General features: G+C 45.1%; 1 protein-coding gene and 1 non-coding gene across 2 annotated transcripts in view; one reads left to right on the forward strand and one right to left on the reverse strand.

Moving 5' to 3' along the window:
• The window catches only part of DUOX1 (dual oxidase 1), a 69300-nt gene that overhangs the window by 16701 nt on the left and 38658 nt on the right, over positions 1–13941 (reverse strand). The window contains exons 21-26 of the mRNA XM_044662166.1: positions 10187–10256; positions 9355–9444; positions 8536–8714; positions 7776–8006; positions 4956–5055; positions 4626–4675 (exon numbers count right to left, since the gene is read on the reverse strand). Coding sequence (XP_044518101.1) covers positions 4626–4675; positions 4956–5055; positions 7776–8006; positions 8536–8714; positions 9355–9444; positions 10187–10256 — 720 coding nt within the window. The remainder of the gene's footprint in view (positions 1–4625; positions 4676–4955; positions 5056–7775; positions 8007–8535; positions 8715–9354; positions 9445–10186; positions 10257–13941) is intronic.
• Positions 12753–12856, forward strand: LOC123238419. The gene has a single exon (XR_006505598.1). It is a non-coding gene; the product is annotated as a U6 spliceosomal RNA (small nuclear RNA).

Raw genomic sequence — 13941 nt, forward strand, 5'->3', positions numbered from 1 at the left:
TCTTCCTGCCACAGTTAATCCTTGTTTACTGCCACAGCTAACCATGTCATCGGCACTATCATTGTCCTTAGTTAATGGTCACCATCCCTGTAACTGTCACCGCCTTCCACCTGCCATCCTAACTTCTAAGTACCAGAGAGACTAGAGCACTATTTTTTTAAAGCCCTTATCTTCTGTCTCAGTATCAGTTCTAAGAAAGATGGGTGGCAAGGGCTAGGCAATGAGGGTTAAGTGACTTGCCCAGGGTCACACAGCTAGGAAGTGTTTGAGGTCAAATTTAAACCCAGGTCCTCCTAGCTCTGGCACTCTATCCATTGTGCTACCTGGCTGCTCCTAGAACTCTTTCCAATGTGAAAGACCCATCGTCTCGTATTGGGATGGCTTGGATCTGGGCTTTGGATCTTGGGCACTAGAATCTAGCATGTACGGACTCAGAGTCCAGAGCCCAGATTCTATAAACCCCAGATCATTTTGCAAAATGTAAAGCCCTATACAAATATAAGGTATTAAGAGACAATGTCCACTTTCCACTTTCTAGCTGTGTGGCTCAGCTCTGGGCAAGTCACTAACCATCATTTTGCCTAGCCTTTGACAAATGGATACTAAGACAGAAGATAAGGGTTGAGAAAGGGAGAGAGAGAAGGGGAGGGAGGAAGAGAGAAAGAGAGAGAAACAGACAGACAGACACAGAGACAGAGAGAAGGAGAGGGGGAGATAGAGACAGAGACAGACAGACAGAGAGGGAGAGACAGAGACAGAGAGAGGAAGAGGGGATGACAGAGAGGCAGAGACAGAGAGAGGGAGAGACAGAGACAGACAGAGGGAGAGGGAGAGGGAAAGACAGAGAGACAGAGACAGAGAGAGACAGAGAGAATATGATATAGGAGCTAAAGAGTTGATCTTTGAGACAAGAAAACTTAGGTTTGGGCCTGGCCTCTGATACAATCTGGCTATGAGATTTTGGGCAAGTCAGTCTGTGAGACTCTTCTTGTCCTTGGAAATTCTCTAAGACAGTAAGTTGCAGAGAAAGTCTATATTCATTGGTAAAAGGAGTTTCCTAACCAGCAACTCACTATACAAAAGAAATCACAAGTTTGGTCACTGTTCCCCACCCCGTACCCCCCAATAAGGTAACCTTATGATTAGCAGCAATACCTTTTCCTGTACCTCAATTACTTCAGGACATTCTAGTGACCATAACTCATGAAGAACATAAGAGAAGGAGGCAGCTAGGTAGCTCAGTGGATTAAGAGCCAGATCTAGAGATTAGAAGTCCTGGGTTCAAACCTGACCTCAGATACTTCCTAGCTGTGTGGCCCTGGGCAAGTCAATTGCCTAGCCTTTACTGCTGTTCTGTCTTGGAACCAATACGCAATACTGATTCTAAGACGGAGGGTAAGGGTTTATTTTAAAACAACGACAAACCTAACGGAGATAGAAAAGATTCAGGGGAAAGTACTTAAAATAAGTAGAAATAAAGGACAGACTGCAAAGAGAATGGAATGGCAAACTCAGAAGATTAAAGCCTAAAAACATCCTGATGACCTGGAGAAAGGGTCCATAGATTCATCCTCTAAGTCCCAGAACTGTGAAATTAGGATGTAGGATGGAAGTTCTTTGTGGGCAAGAATTGCTTTGCTTTGAATCTGTTCCCTGAGTGCATGGTGCCCAGCACACTTGGCCCAGAAGTGTGACACCATCAAAGTACAGGATCTCCCAGGGAAGCTTGTTGTTGCTCAGTCATTTTTCAGTCATGTCTAACCCTTTGTAGTGCCATTTGGGTTTTCTTGGCAAAGACACTGGAGTGATTTGCCATTTCCCTCTCCAGCTCATTTGACAGATGAGGAAACTTAGGCAAACTAAGTTAAGTGACTCTGACTTCATTGTTATAAGGAGATCCCAGGAAAGAATCTCCCTCAACCAGTGAGCAACTGTTTTAGAGTCTTAGAGAGTTGCCTGGGGACACAGAGAACTTAAGTGATTTGCCCAGTATCTCCCAGCCAATGTGATCATAGTGTCAATGGCAGGAATCCAGGTCTTTTGATTCCAAGTCTGGTATTATGCTGTATGGCATCAGTTTGCACACAGGAGATGCTCATGAGTAGTTGCTGAATTGAATTAAATTAAGAGGCACCCATTAGAGTTTGAAGAAACTAGTTTTAGGGGAGAAAATGAATGAATGAGAAAACATTTATTAAGTGTTTACTATGTGCCAGGAACTGTGCTAATTGTTAGGGATACAAAAACAAGAAAAAAAAGGGCACTATTACATGATGGGGTGGCAAATTTTTTAACCTGTCACCCCAAGAGATGATAGGCTAAAAATAAGAAAAAGTTCAAGAAGGTTTTAGGGAACCTAGGTGGCCCGATGAGTCAGGGAGATTCTTCTTCCTGAGTTCAAATCCAGCCTCAGACACTTACTAAGCTGTGTGACCCTGGGGAAGTCACTTGACTGTTTGCCTCAGTTTCATCATCTGTCAAATGAGCTGGAGAAGGAAATGGCAAAGCATTCTGGTATCTTGCCAAGAAAACCCCAAATGGAGTCACAAAGAGTTGGACCTAACTGAAACAACTGAACAACAACAAGAAAAAATTTTAGAAACATTGATGGATGATAGATTTGCAACAGGCAAAACATTGATGGATGATAGATTTGCAACAGGCAACCAATTCGATCAACAATGATTATAACAGGGTCTGTAAGGTAGCTCAGTGGATAGAGAGACAGTTCTGGAGACAGAAGATCTGGCTTCAAATCTGGCCTCAGACATCTCCTAATTAGCCACTTACCCCTAACTGCCTTGCTCTTACTGCTCTTCTGCCTTGGAACTGTTTTTTTTTTTTTTTTTTTTTTTTTTATCCTGGGACTCCATTCTAGGAGCATAGGGCCACAACCAGTAGGCAATGGGTCGCTCAGGGTCACCCAGCTGGGAACAACCAGTAGGCAATGGGTCGCTCAGGGTCACCCAGCTGGGAAGTGTCTGAGCCCAGATTTGAACCTAGGACCTTTCGTCTCTAGGCCTGGCTCTCAATCCACTGAGCTAGCCCAGCTGCCCCTACTTTAGGTTGCAGTTTCTTTAGCAGTTGTAGTTTTTACAGGGTGGGGTTGCTAGCCCCACGCCCAACCCTCCTCCTTTTTCATCCGGGCTAGGGACCATCCTTAGCCCAGGAGTGGTAAGGGTGGGCGATAGGGGTCAAGTGACTTGCCCAAGGTCACACAGCTGGAAGTGTCCGAGGCCGGACTTGAACCTAGGACCTCCAGTCTCTAGGCCTGGCTCTCAATCCACTGAGCCACCCAGCTGCCTTGGAACTGATACCTACTATCAATTCTAAGACAGAAGGCAAGGGTTTAAAAAGGGGGAGCAGCTGGGTGGCTCAGTGAATTGAGAGCCAGGCTCAGAAATGGGAGGTCCTGGGTTCAAATCTGGCCTCAGACACTTCCCTTGGGTCGCTCAGTCATAGACAGGATAGAGATGTAATATAAACCACTCTTTGGTTTATAGGGGCTTCAGCATTTCCACAACCCAGAAAAAGGACAGGGTTTCTGGAAGGTCCCTACTAAAAGAAAAAAGGATTTCCATTTCTCACAGTGGGAAAAATAAAGGCACAGTATGTATGGGACCTTGGTCAGTGTTTCACAAATACAAGATCACAACACAGACACTTCCAGGGTCCCCAGACAAACTACAACCAACTCTCTTCCTTCCTTCCATCCTTCCTCCCTTTTTCCCTTTCTCCCTTTTCTCTCCCTTTCNTATGTATGGGACCTTGGTCAGTGTTTCACAAATACAAGATCACAACACAGACACTTCCAGGGTCCCCAGACACACTACAACCAACTCTCTTCCTTCCTTCCATCCTTCCTCCCTTTTTCCCTTTCTCCCTTTTCTCTCCCTTTCTTTTCTTTTCCTCCCTCCCTCCCTTCCTTCCTCTCTTTTCTTCTTCCTTCCTTCCTTCCTTCCTTCCTTCCTTCCTTCCTTCCTTCCTTCCTTCCTCTCTTTTCTTCTTCCTTTCCAGTCTTCTTTCCTTCCTTTCTTCCCTTACCTTCTTAAAATACATACTAAGTAGCAGTTCCAAGGCAAAAGAGCAGAAAGGGCTAGGTAATCAGAGTTAAGTGACTTGCCCAGGATCACACAGCTAGGAAGTATCTATAGAACCTTTTCTAACACAATAGCAATGGGTACCAGAGCTCAGGACCCAAAACTTTAGCATGCAGCCTAGATCCAGAGTCTATATCTCAGATTATGAAGTCAATTAGTCCATATGCATTTTTTAAGCACCTGCTATGAATCAGGCACTGTGTTAAGTGCTAAGATTACAAAGAAAGGTAAAACATAGATCCTCCTCTCAAGAAGTTTAGAGTCTAATGGGGGGGAGACAACGTGTGTTGGAACTCAACATCCAGATCCTAGAGCTTAGAACCTCAGGTCCCTAGCCCAAATCCAGAGTTTATAATCTAGAGCCTGGAACCCATTATATAGGCACAGGATCTTGAACCTAGAACCCAAGATCCAGGCTCAACATCTCAAGGCAGCAGAACATAAAGTCCAGATTCTAGAGTCTAAAACCTAGAGCCCAGACCTATAACAATGGGTCTAATCATGTAAGGAAAGAAAAGTTCTCACCTGGGACTGTCTGGAAGAACCACCAATAGTATTTCTGAGGTAATTCAGACCTGTCAGGAAAGAAAGAGCTACTAGGGAGGCAAGAATTTATTAATCCTCCCAACCTCCAGTCTCCAAAGACCCCCATCTCTGCCCTCTTGCCCTGTTGTCCTCTCCTGTCTAGCCCCCAACAGCACCTGGGAGCAAAAAGGATCAGCAGAGCTGAGTCAGGTTCTACAAAACTATTATCCCTCCCCTAAATCAAAAGCCTCCCTGAGCCTTTCTATACCTTAGAGGCCCAATTGATACCTTAGTCTACCCCCATTTATGCCCAAGGGAGCCTATACTCACCCATCATCCTGGAAGAACCCAGGGAAGAGACAGGACAGGACACTGAGCGGGCTGACAGAGAACAAGTAGACATTGACCACGTGGCCCATACTATGTAGGACTGAGGAAGAGAGAAACAGCTAAGGTCATAGAACATCAAAACCAGTCCCTTCTCTAGCCCAAGGGGAAAGGAACCCAGCCCAAAGTGGGAGAGGGCTTGACTAAGAATCTTGGGGAGGGGAAGGTAGGTGGTATGGTGGATAAAGGCCTCAAGTTGGGAGGGCCTAGGTTCAAATTTGGCCTCAGATGCTTCCTAGCTGTGTGATCCTGGGTGAGTCACTCAACTCTGTTTGCCTAGCCCTGTTCCTTCTGTTTTAGAGTTGATACTAAGACAGAAAATAAGGGCTTAAAAAATCTTGGCGGCCCAGTCCTCTGACTCCTGATTAAGAGAGTCAAGGAGAGTCCTTCAATTCTATCTCTCCCACGTAGGGGTCCCAGAAATGGAAATTCCACCATTAGAGATATATTCCTTTGGGTTCATGATGCTGTTTTAAAGCTAAAATTCTGGGAGCCAATACACTAAACCCATTCGTACCAAACTTAGTGCCTTAGTAGAAGGCAAGGCTCCCCTCCTCATTGGCACTGGGTACTGGAAGGGACATTGAGTGAGGGTAGATGAACAAGGAATATAAAAGGAAGAGAAAGAATCTAATCCTGCTTTTATTTTCTTCACAATTTTTGTTGAATTTCTATCTGTCACTAAAGCCCAACTCTAATACCACCATCTCTTGGAGGAGGAGCTTCTGATCTCTCCAATCAGAAATGATTCCTTGAGGGCAGCTAGGTAGCTAGATACAGAGCCAGGCCTGGAGATGGGAAGATCTGGGTTCAAATCAGATACTTCCTAGCTGTGTGATCCTGGGCAAGTCCCCATGCCTCATCCTTATTGCTCTTCTGCCTCAGAATCAATACCTAGTATCAATTTTAAGACAGAAGGTAAGGATTAAAAAAAAAAAAGAAATGCTTCCTCTTTCCCTATACTCTATCCCACATGCCTCTTCGTTTGCACCTTACTAAGTACCTCAAAGATCAGCAACTGGGTGAGGAGGGCGGATTATCATCACTAAAGTAAAGCACAATCTTCAATAACTTCCAGAAAGAGTTTTCAAGAATGGCTATCACAGAGCCTTAGCTCTAGATCTGAGAAGGAACTCAGAAGCCAACTAATTCCAACCCTTTCATTTCATAGAGAAAGAAACGATGTCTTAGATAAGTGCATCTAGTTAGCCCACAGGAGAGAGAGCTTCATCCTGAGTTCAAATCTAGATTCAGATGCTTACTAGCAGTGGGATCCTGGGCAAGTCCCTTAACTGTGTTTGCCTTAGTTTCCTCATCTGCAAAATAAGCTGGAGAAGAAAATGGCAAACCACTCCAAGAAAACTCCAAATGGTAGGTATGGGATTTGGGGTTTTGGTTTTATAAGATTACTCACTTATAAAAATGAATAATATGGAAATAGGTTTTGAGTGATCACACATGTACAACCCAGTGGAATTGCTTGTCAACTCCCAGAAGGGAGAGGGAAGAGGGGAGGGAGACAACAGGAATCATGTAAGTTTGGAAAACTTGCGTGCAAATTTGTTACCGGAATAAAATACAGAAAAAAATTATTGGAAAAAAAAAGAAAGGAAGAAAATTCCAAACGGGATCGAGAAGAGTTGGACAGGACTGAAAAACAACTGAACAAGAAGTCCATGGGACTCCTTGTGCATCGCTTCATGGTCCCTATTTCTATTAAGAGTTTGACGAGAATGATCTACACTATGCCTTATCTTTTGTCTTAGAACTGATACTTCAAAGCAGAAGAGTGGTAGTGACTTTCCCAGGGTCATACTGCTAAGAAGTGTCTGAGATTGGATTTGAACCCAGGACCTCCCATCCTGAGACCTGACTCTCTATCTACTGAGCTACCTAGTTGTCCCAACATGGTAGGAATTTAATAAATGTTTTTTAAAATGGTTGCTCCAAACTGATCAGGCTAGCCCTGACCTCTGATCACCCCAAATGACCATGGCATAGAATTTAGAGCTAGATCTTAAATCATTTAGTCCAAGCCTCTCATTTTCCAGATGAGGAAATTGAGGCCCCAAGAGATGAAATAATTTGGTCAAGGTCATATCCGGTAGTAAGTGGCAGTACTGGGATTTGAACCCACATCTTTTAGTTCCAAATTTAGGCCTTTTTCTATTGTACCATACATCAAGTGAGGTCATAAATAAGCATTCACCAATTACCTACTATTTGTCAGAAAGTGTATCAAGCAAACAAGATTTAAATGGATATGAAGCTTGTACTCAATGCAGGTAGGAAAGAAGGAATGACAAACAGGAAAAAAGGAAGAGGGAGAGCAGATCCAGGTTAGTAAATATATCCCTGGCTCTGGTTTTGCCACTTATGACCTACATGACCCTAGACAAGTCATTTTCCCTCTGTAGGCTGACACAGTTTCCTCATTGTAAAATGAAATGACTGGATTAGATAGCCTCTTGGGTTCCTTCCAACTACTTCTATCCTCTTATAAAAGAGCAGATCTGGGGGATCTGGGGCTGAGTCAGTTTCATCCAAGGCAGACCGGAGGAGGGACCTCCCTGTCCAGGGCTGTCACTCCCAGCAGCCCCAGACCCCCCAGGCCAGGCCAGGCCAGGAGGTTGTCCCTTATTCCCTTTCTTGGTCAGGGTCTTGTGAGAGAATGGCTTTTAGGAAGTGAGACTGGAGGGGAAGGGAGGATAAGCAGGAGCTGTTCTCTTGGTTCTGTGGTCCTGGGACCTTCCAGAGACTGACCCGTGAGCACAATGGCTGTAGCAGCAATGATTCGGTGGAAGTCCACTGCAGCATCAAAGGGCACAAAGCGGTTGAGGAAGGTCTCCCGTAGGAAGGTGATGAGGTTTCGGCACATGGTGAGCAGGATGTAGGAGAACATGAAGGAGATGCTGGCTGCTGTTCCTCGGGACAGGATGATGCCCACCCGGGTGGTGTCTGTGATGCTCTTGTGGTGGGCCGCAAAGGCGTAGACTAAGGAGGTGAGAGTCGGGGGAGGTAGACTCATTAGAGCCAAGTTGTTGCAGGAAAAGCCCTAATTTGGCCTGTTTCAGCCCCAGGGTCTGTCACTTACAACACACCCACCTTCTTCACAGGTCACTCAGACAAGACCCCTCTGCCATGACTGTCAGAGGACAAGATTCAAAGTCAGAGCTACAACTAATGTGGGGCAGAAGATGCCTTGTCCCAGGGCAACACCATGGGGTGGTGGGGAGCTCTGCTTTGTCTCCAGGACCAGGGATTTCTTTACCAGCCCATAACTATCTCACAGAGCACTGGCACAACCAGTTCACACTCTCAGAGTCCCATCATCGTGGTGCCCTGCCTCAGGGGTCCACCATTCTCAACACCCACACAGGGGAAGGGCCAGACTCATCGGGGATGAATCACTCCATCTCCCCATGTACCCAAGGTTGGACTATGCTCTGAGCCACAGCAGCCTAGGTGGAGTCACTGTTAGTTGTGGCTCTACTCATTGAAGACCCCAACAGTTGTCACTCACAGTAGGCCCTCTCCAGAAAAAGTCCACCAGTGATGAAGTAGAAGACAGCGGCACAGCCGATGTGCCTACGGTAGTTCTCAATGAACCGTTTGAATTGCTGGACAGTCTGATGCCAACGACTTCGTTGCAGTTTCTCCCGGCGTGCTTCCGTGAAGGGACGGGGCTGGAACGATGTCAGCCTGTAGGACAAAGTGATTGAGTTCTTGACTCCCAGGTACCCTCAAGTCTAGTTGCACTGGTCATTTGGGGCACCCCAAAATGGATCCTGGGGAGCATCTCAGTGCTGGTGGGTACCAGGAAGGGGGCAGGAGAATAACAGCAGAAATGATTCTCATGTAAATGTATCAGAAGAGGACAAACAGATGTACACTCTAAGTACTGGTGAGCAACCTAAGAATGTTTTGCAAACTGGTCCTGGGAATAAAAAGTAAAGAGGATGGGTATTTGCAAAAGGTCAGCTTCTCCCTCCCCCCACCCCCACCAGATGGACAATAAAACATAGATTTAGGGCTGGAAGGGGTATTAGAAGCCATCAAGTGTGACCTACTCATTCTGTAGATTAGGAAACTGAGGAACAGAGAAGTTAAGTGATTCACCTAGAGTCACACAGCTAGTAAGTATCTGAGGCAGCGATCAAATCTGCATCTTTCTGACTCCAAGTTCAATGCTCCATCCACTGTACTATGCTGCCCCTTATGACAGGAAATCCCTTCTTTTCTCTTCATTCCTGCCCCAACCTTTAGGAGTACTCTGTCCTCACTCATTCCATCATTATGTGTACCCACCTCTGTAGGGCTAGAAGGAAGGAATGGGACATACTTTTTGCCAAACCTCTTTCGGACCTCCTGGGGTGGGTCTGTATCCTCCGGGCACTTGAATCTCTGCATTGTCGCCTCATCAGCTAGATCACTAGGGAGATATTCAAAGATTTGAAAAGGAAACAGGATTGGAGGAGACCCGCAAATAATGACCCAAATTTCAAGGGACCCTTCCCAACTGTTCAGGATTCTAAGTTCTAAGTGAAGGGGCAGAGGCAGGAGAATAATAGGGGTCCAAAACAAAGCCACCAGGACCCTTTTGATTCTCAGCTGTTCCTATGACTGAGCCATAGTCTTATGACATAGTCATATGACAGTCATAACTAGCAGGTCTACCAGACTTCTGCCCTATGGCACATTCAGTGGGCCTTTTTTTCTACTGGGGGTGGGTGGAAGCTTTCTTCCCATAATGATCACAGTGCTATACCTCATGGGCCTAAATTAGCCCACCAACTCCCAGAGAACCATGATTGTGGTGCCCATCTCTAAGGGACTACCCTTCTCTCACTTCCATCCCCTATGCATCTCTACCCAAGGTCATATTATCCTCTGCATTTTCACCTCTTCCTTCCTTCTCTCCCCTCTCCCATGTGGATTTTCTCTAGACACTAGAATTCTTAGTTATTGCTCTGTAGACTTCAGATCTAAGAATACAGGGTAAAGGGCTATACCCTCAGCTCCTGGGAAAAGGTAGATGTTTCCCCTAAACCAAGCTATAATCTCATCACAGAATTAGTAGTCCCTACCTTCTAGAGAAAAGCATTCGATGCCCCAAGTCCTTCTCTTTGCCCCCACCCCACAAACTACAGATATCATTCCTAGGCTATTCTTACCACATTTTATCCTGGCTGATGAAGGAGACTCGTCGGCATAGTTCTTTAACGACTTCAGGAACCTCAACACCTACAAATCCAGAAGAGAGCAAGTGAGCAGTGAAATATCTGACCTCCAACCCTGGAAGCAAGAAAGAAAACTGGCCCTGGGCCTCTTCTAGATACATGGAATTCTCCTTGGCTCTCTGAGGGAGCATGGATTCACCTACTTTCAATCCCTAGGTAGGTTCCACTTAAATCTATTATCCAAAGATCTTCCTCCAATGGTAGTCTTAGCAGGGAATAGTCAGTGCACTAACATACATCGAACTATCCCTTGCCTGCATCTTCCTGACTCCATGTTCCCAAACAGCCTGCAAAGACTATTTTTTTAAAACCCTTCCCTTCCCTCTTAGAATCAATACTCTGTATTGGTTCTAAGGCAGCAGAGTGGTAAGGGCTAGGCAATGGAGGTTAAGTGACTTGCCCAGAGTCACACAACTAAGAAGTGTCTTGAGGTCATATCTGAACCTAGGACCTCCCATCTCTAGGCCTGGTTCTCCATCCACTGAGCCACCCAGTTGCCCCCATCCTGCAAAGACTATTTTTCACACCCTGCCACTTCTCTGTATTCCTAGCTCTCCTTTCAGCACAATTTCTCTGCCCCATGAGGCAGAGGAAAAAGAAATGGTTCTAGAGTCAGAAAAATAGGGATCAAATCTCACCTCTAATAATTGCTATCAGAGTGACCTTGGACAAGTCACAACTCCCTGAGGCCTCAGTTTCCTCCATTTCCTGACTCCAAGCATTTTTACTGGCCATCTGTCACCCAACCCCTATGCCTAGAATGCTCTTCCTTCTCATCTCTGCCTTCTAACTTCTCTGGTTTCCTTCAAAGCCTTTCCCAATCCTTTTTAATCTCTGTGCCTTCCCTCTGAGACTATCCCTAATTTATCCTGTGTGTATATCTTGTTTGCATGTTGCCTCTCCCTTTAGACTGGGAGTTGTTTGAAAGGAGGGACTGTTTTTAGTTTTTATTCATATGTTCAGCACTTAGCACAATGCCTAGCATATAGCAGATGCTTCATAAACCCTAGCTGACTGACCAATAATCCCTGACATTTTTTTCTTTTTGTTTTGTTTTCTGTCTTAGTGACAACTCTAAGACAGAAGGGCAAGGGCTAGGTAATTAGGATTAAATAACTTGCCCAGAGTCACACAGCTAGGAAGTATCTGAATCCAGATTTGAACCCAGGTCCTGACCACAGTCTGGTACTCTATCCACTGTGCTAACTAGCTGTCTCCCCGACACTATTCTATGAATGAGCTTAATTGCTCAGCAATTAATAAATTCTCTTCCTGTAAGTGGAAACTGTTTATTATCATTCTGTGACTATAACATTTGTGATATTTCTAAGATAAGATTCTGCACACGTAGGCTTCCTGAAGGTAGGGATTCTCTCATTTTTGTCTGTCAGCTAGTACAGTATCAGACACTCCTGGGACACCCAGTATGAATGTGAGCTATTATTTTATTGTTAATTTCTGTCTGAGGACACTTGGTTAAGAGTAATCTATCTCAGTGTAGCATTAGAGATTCTCCCCAAGACTTCCTTTTGCCCTTGCAAATACCTCTGTACCCTTATCCTAGAGATCCCTATGGATCTCAATAAGTTGGCTAATTAATTGGAAGGCTGCTACTATTTGGTGGGCAGCTAATGATTAATGAGTCATACAAAGAGAGTATCAGAGGGGCAACTAGGTGGCTTAGTGGATAGGGCACCAGAGAAGTCTTGGGTGCAAATCTGGCCTTAGATACTTCCTAGTTGTGTGACCCTAGGCAAGTTACTGAACCCCAATTGCCTAGCCTTTACCACTTTTCTGCCTTGGAACTGATACTTAGTATGTATTCTAAGACAGAAGGTAAGGGTTTAGAAAAAAGTTTTACAAACCACTTTCCTCACAATCCTGGAAAGTAGATGGGTAATGTGAGCATCTGAATCGCCCTCATTTTATAGATGAGGAAACTGAGACACAAAGAGGCAAGGTGACTTATCCAAAGTCTCACCAGTACCATTCAAACCCAGCTCTCCTGATTCTAAGCCTAATGCTTGTGCCACTATATCACACAGGTAGTCTTCCCCTTTTAAACTGAGTGAGCTGAATTATTTATTAATTATTGGGTATATGAAATTATAGGCCAATGCCTTTATAGTTGTTTTATTGGTTTTTTTCTTAATGTCCTAATAAAGTTTCTTTGGGGAAAAGAATGTTTTAATTGAAGGGACCGGTCTACACCCAGCTCTAAAGAACTAGGGGAAGCTGAGAAGCTCTTCAAGTCAGCAACAGTAATAAATGTAGTTATGCTTTCTTTGGCAGCACATTACTGAAAACTGGAATGATACAGAGAAGATTAGCACGGCCTCAGGAGCAGGGAGGTGTGTGAGTTGCCTGAGTGTCAGACCCAGGGATGAGAAATCCTGAGTTCAAATGTGACCTCAGACACTTCCTAGCTGTGTGACCCTGGGCAAATCATTTAACTGCCATTGCCTATCCTTTACCGCTCTTCTGCCTTGGGACCAACACAGTATTGGTTCTAAGATGGAAGGTAAAGGTTTAAACAAAAAAAAAAGATTAGCATGGCCCCTGCACAATGATGACCTTCAAATTCATTAAGTGTTCCATGTTTTAAAATAATAATAATAATAAATGCAGCTCCTCTTAGATGAGGGGTTCTTAACCTGGGGTTCATACACTCCTTAGGGGTCTATTGATAGAGTTCATAGTGGGTGTGTGAACTTGGATGGGGAAAAATTACACCTATATTTTTACTAACTCTTAACTGAAATTTAGCACTTCCTTCAATCATTAATATAAGTAACAAATATTATTTTGAGAAAGGCTCTATAGCAGAGATGGTGAACCTTTTAGAGATGGACTGCTAGGCCCCGCCCCCCCAACTGAGTGCTGTGCCTCTCCCCACACTGCATGCTGGGTGTACCTTACCCCACCCACACAGGGGAGGGAGAAAGTGCTCCCATTGGGCTGCTGAGCAAAGGGGCAGGTGAAGTGAGGAATGTCCTCAGCCAGTGTAGAGATGGGGAGGGGAGGGACTGGAGTGCACTGCTCCCCTCCAGCTCTGCCACCTGTGAGCTGCCCGCCTTCTCCTTTGTGTGCTCCCATTGGGCTGCTGGGTAGAGGGGCAGAGGATGTGAAAAAATGTTGTCAGGCATGGTGGAGAGGGAGAGGGGAGCAGCTCTACCCGAGTCCCTCTGCCTTTCTAGTAACCAACTCTGGGGGGTAGGGGAGTGGACAGGGAGGGTAACTGAGTGCCCACAGAGAGCACTCTGTGTGCCACCTTTGGCACCCATGCCATAGGTTTGCCATCACTAGTCTATAGGTCTCACCAGACTGCCAAAAGGGACCATGACACACACACAAAAATTAAGAACCCCAACCCCAGATAGGTCTTGAGGGGCTGAGTCTAATTCCCAAGGTTCAGCAGTGATAGTGCTTCTCCTTTCTTCTGAAATATTCCCTCACATCTTCCTCAGCTATATTTATATTTTAAAGATCCTAAGGAAAGAGACTCAAAGGAATAAATCTCTAATAGGAGGTCAGGCACACTGGCTGGCATAAATCTAGGGAGCAGCATAGCCTAACTGATGTCCTTTAAATCCCACTGGCAGGCAACCATCTACTCACCTTACATGTTAAGGCCGACTCTACATTCCTATTCTGTATCTTATCCTTTCCCTCCTAAGCTCTCAAATCAG

This window comes from Gracilinanus agilis, chromosome 2 (assembly GCF_016433145.1).
Source record: "Gracilinanus agilis isolate LMUSP501 chromosome 2, AgileGrace, whole genome shotgun sequence".
NCBI classification, from domain to species: domain Eukaryota; kingdom Metazoa; phylum Chordata; class Mammalia; order Didelphimorphia; family Didelphidae; genus Gracilinanus; species Gracilinanus agilis.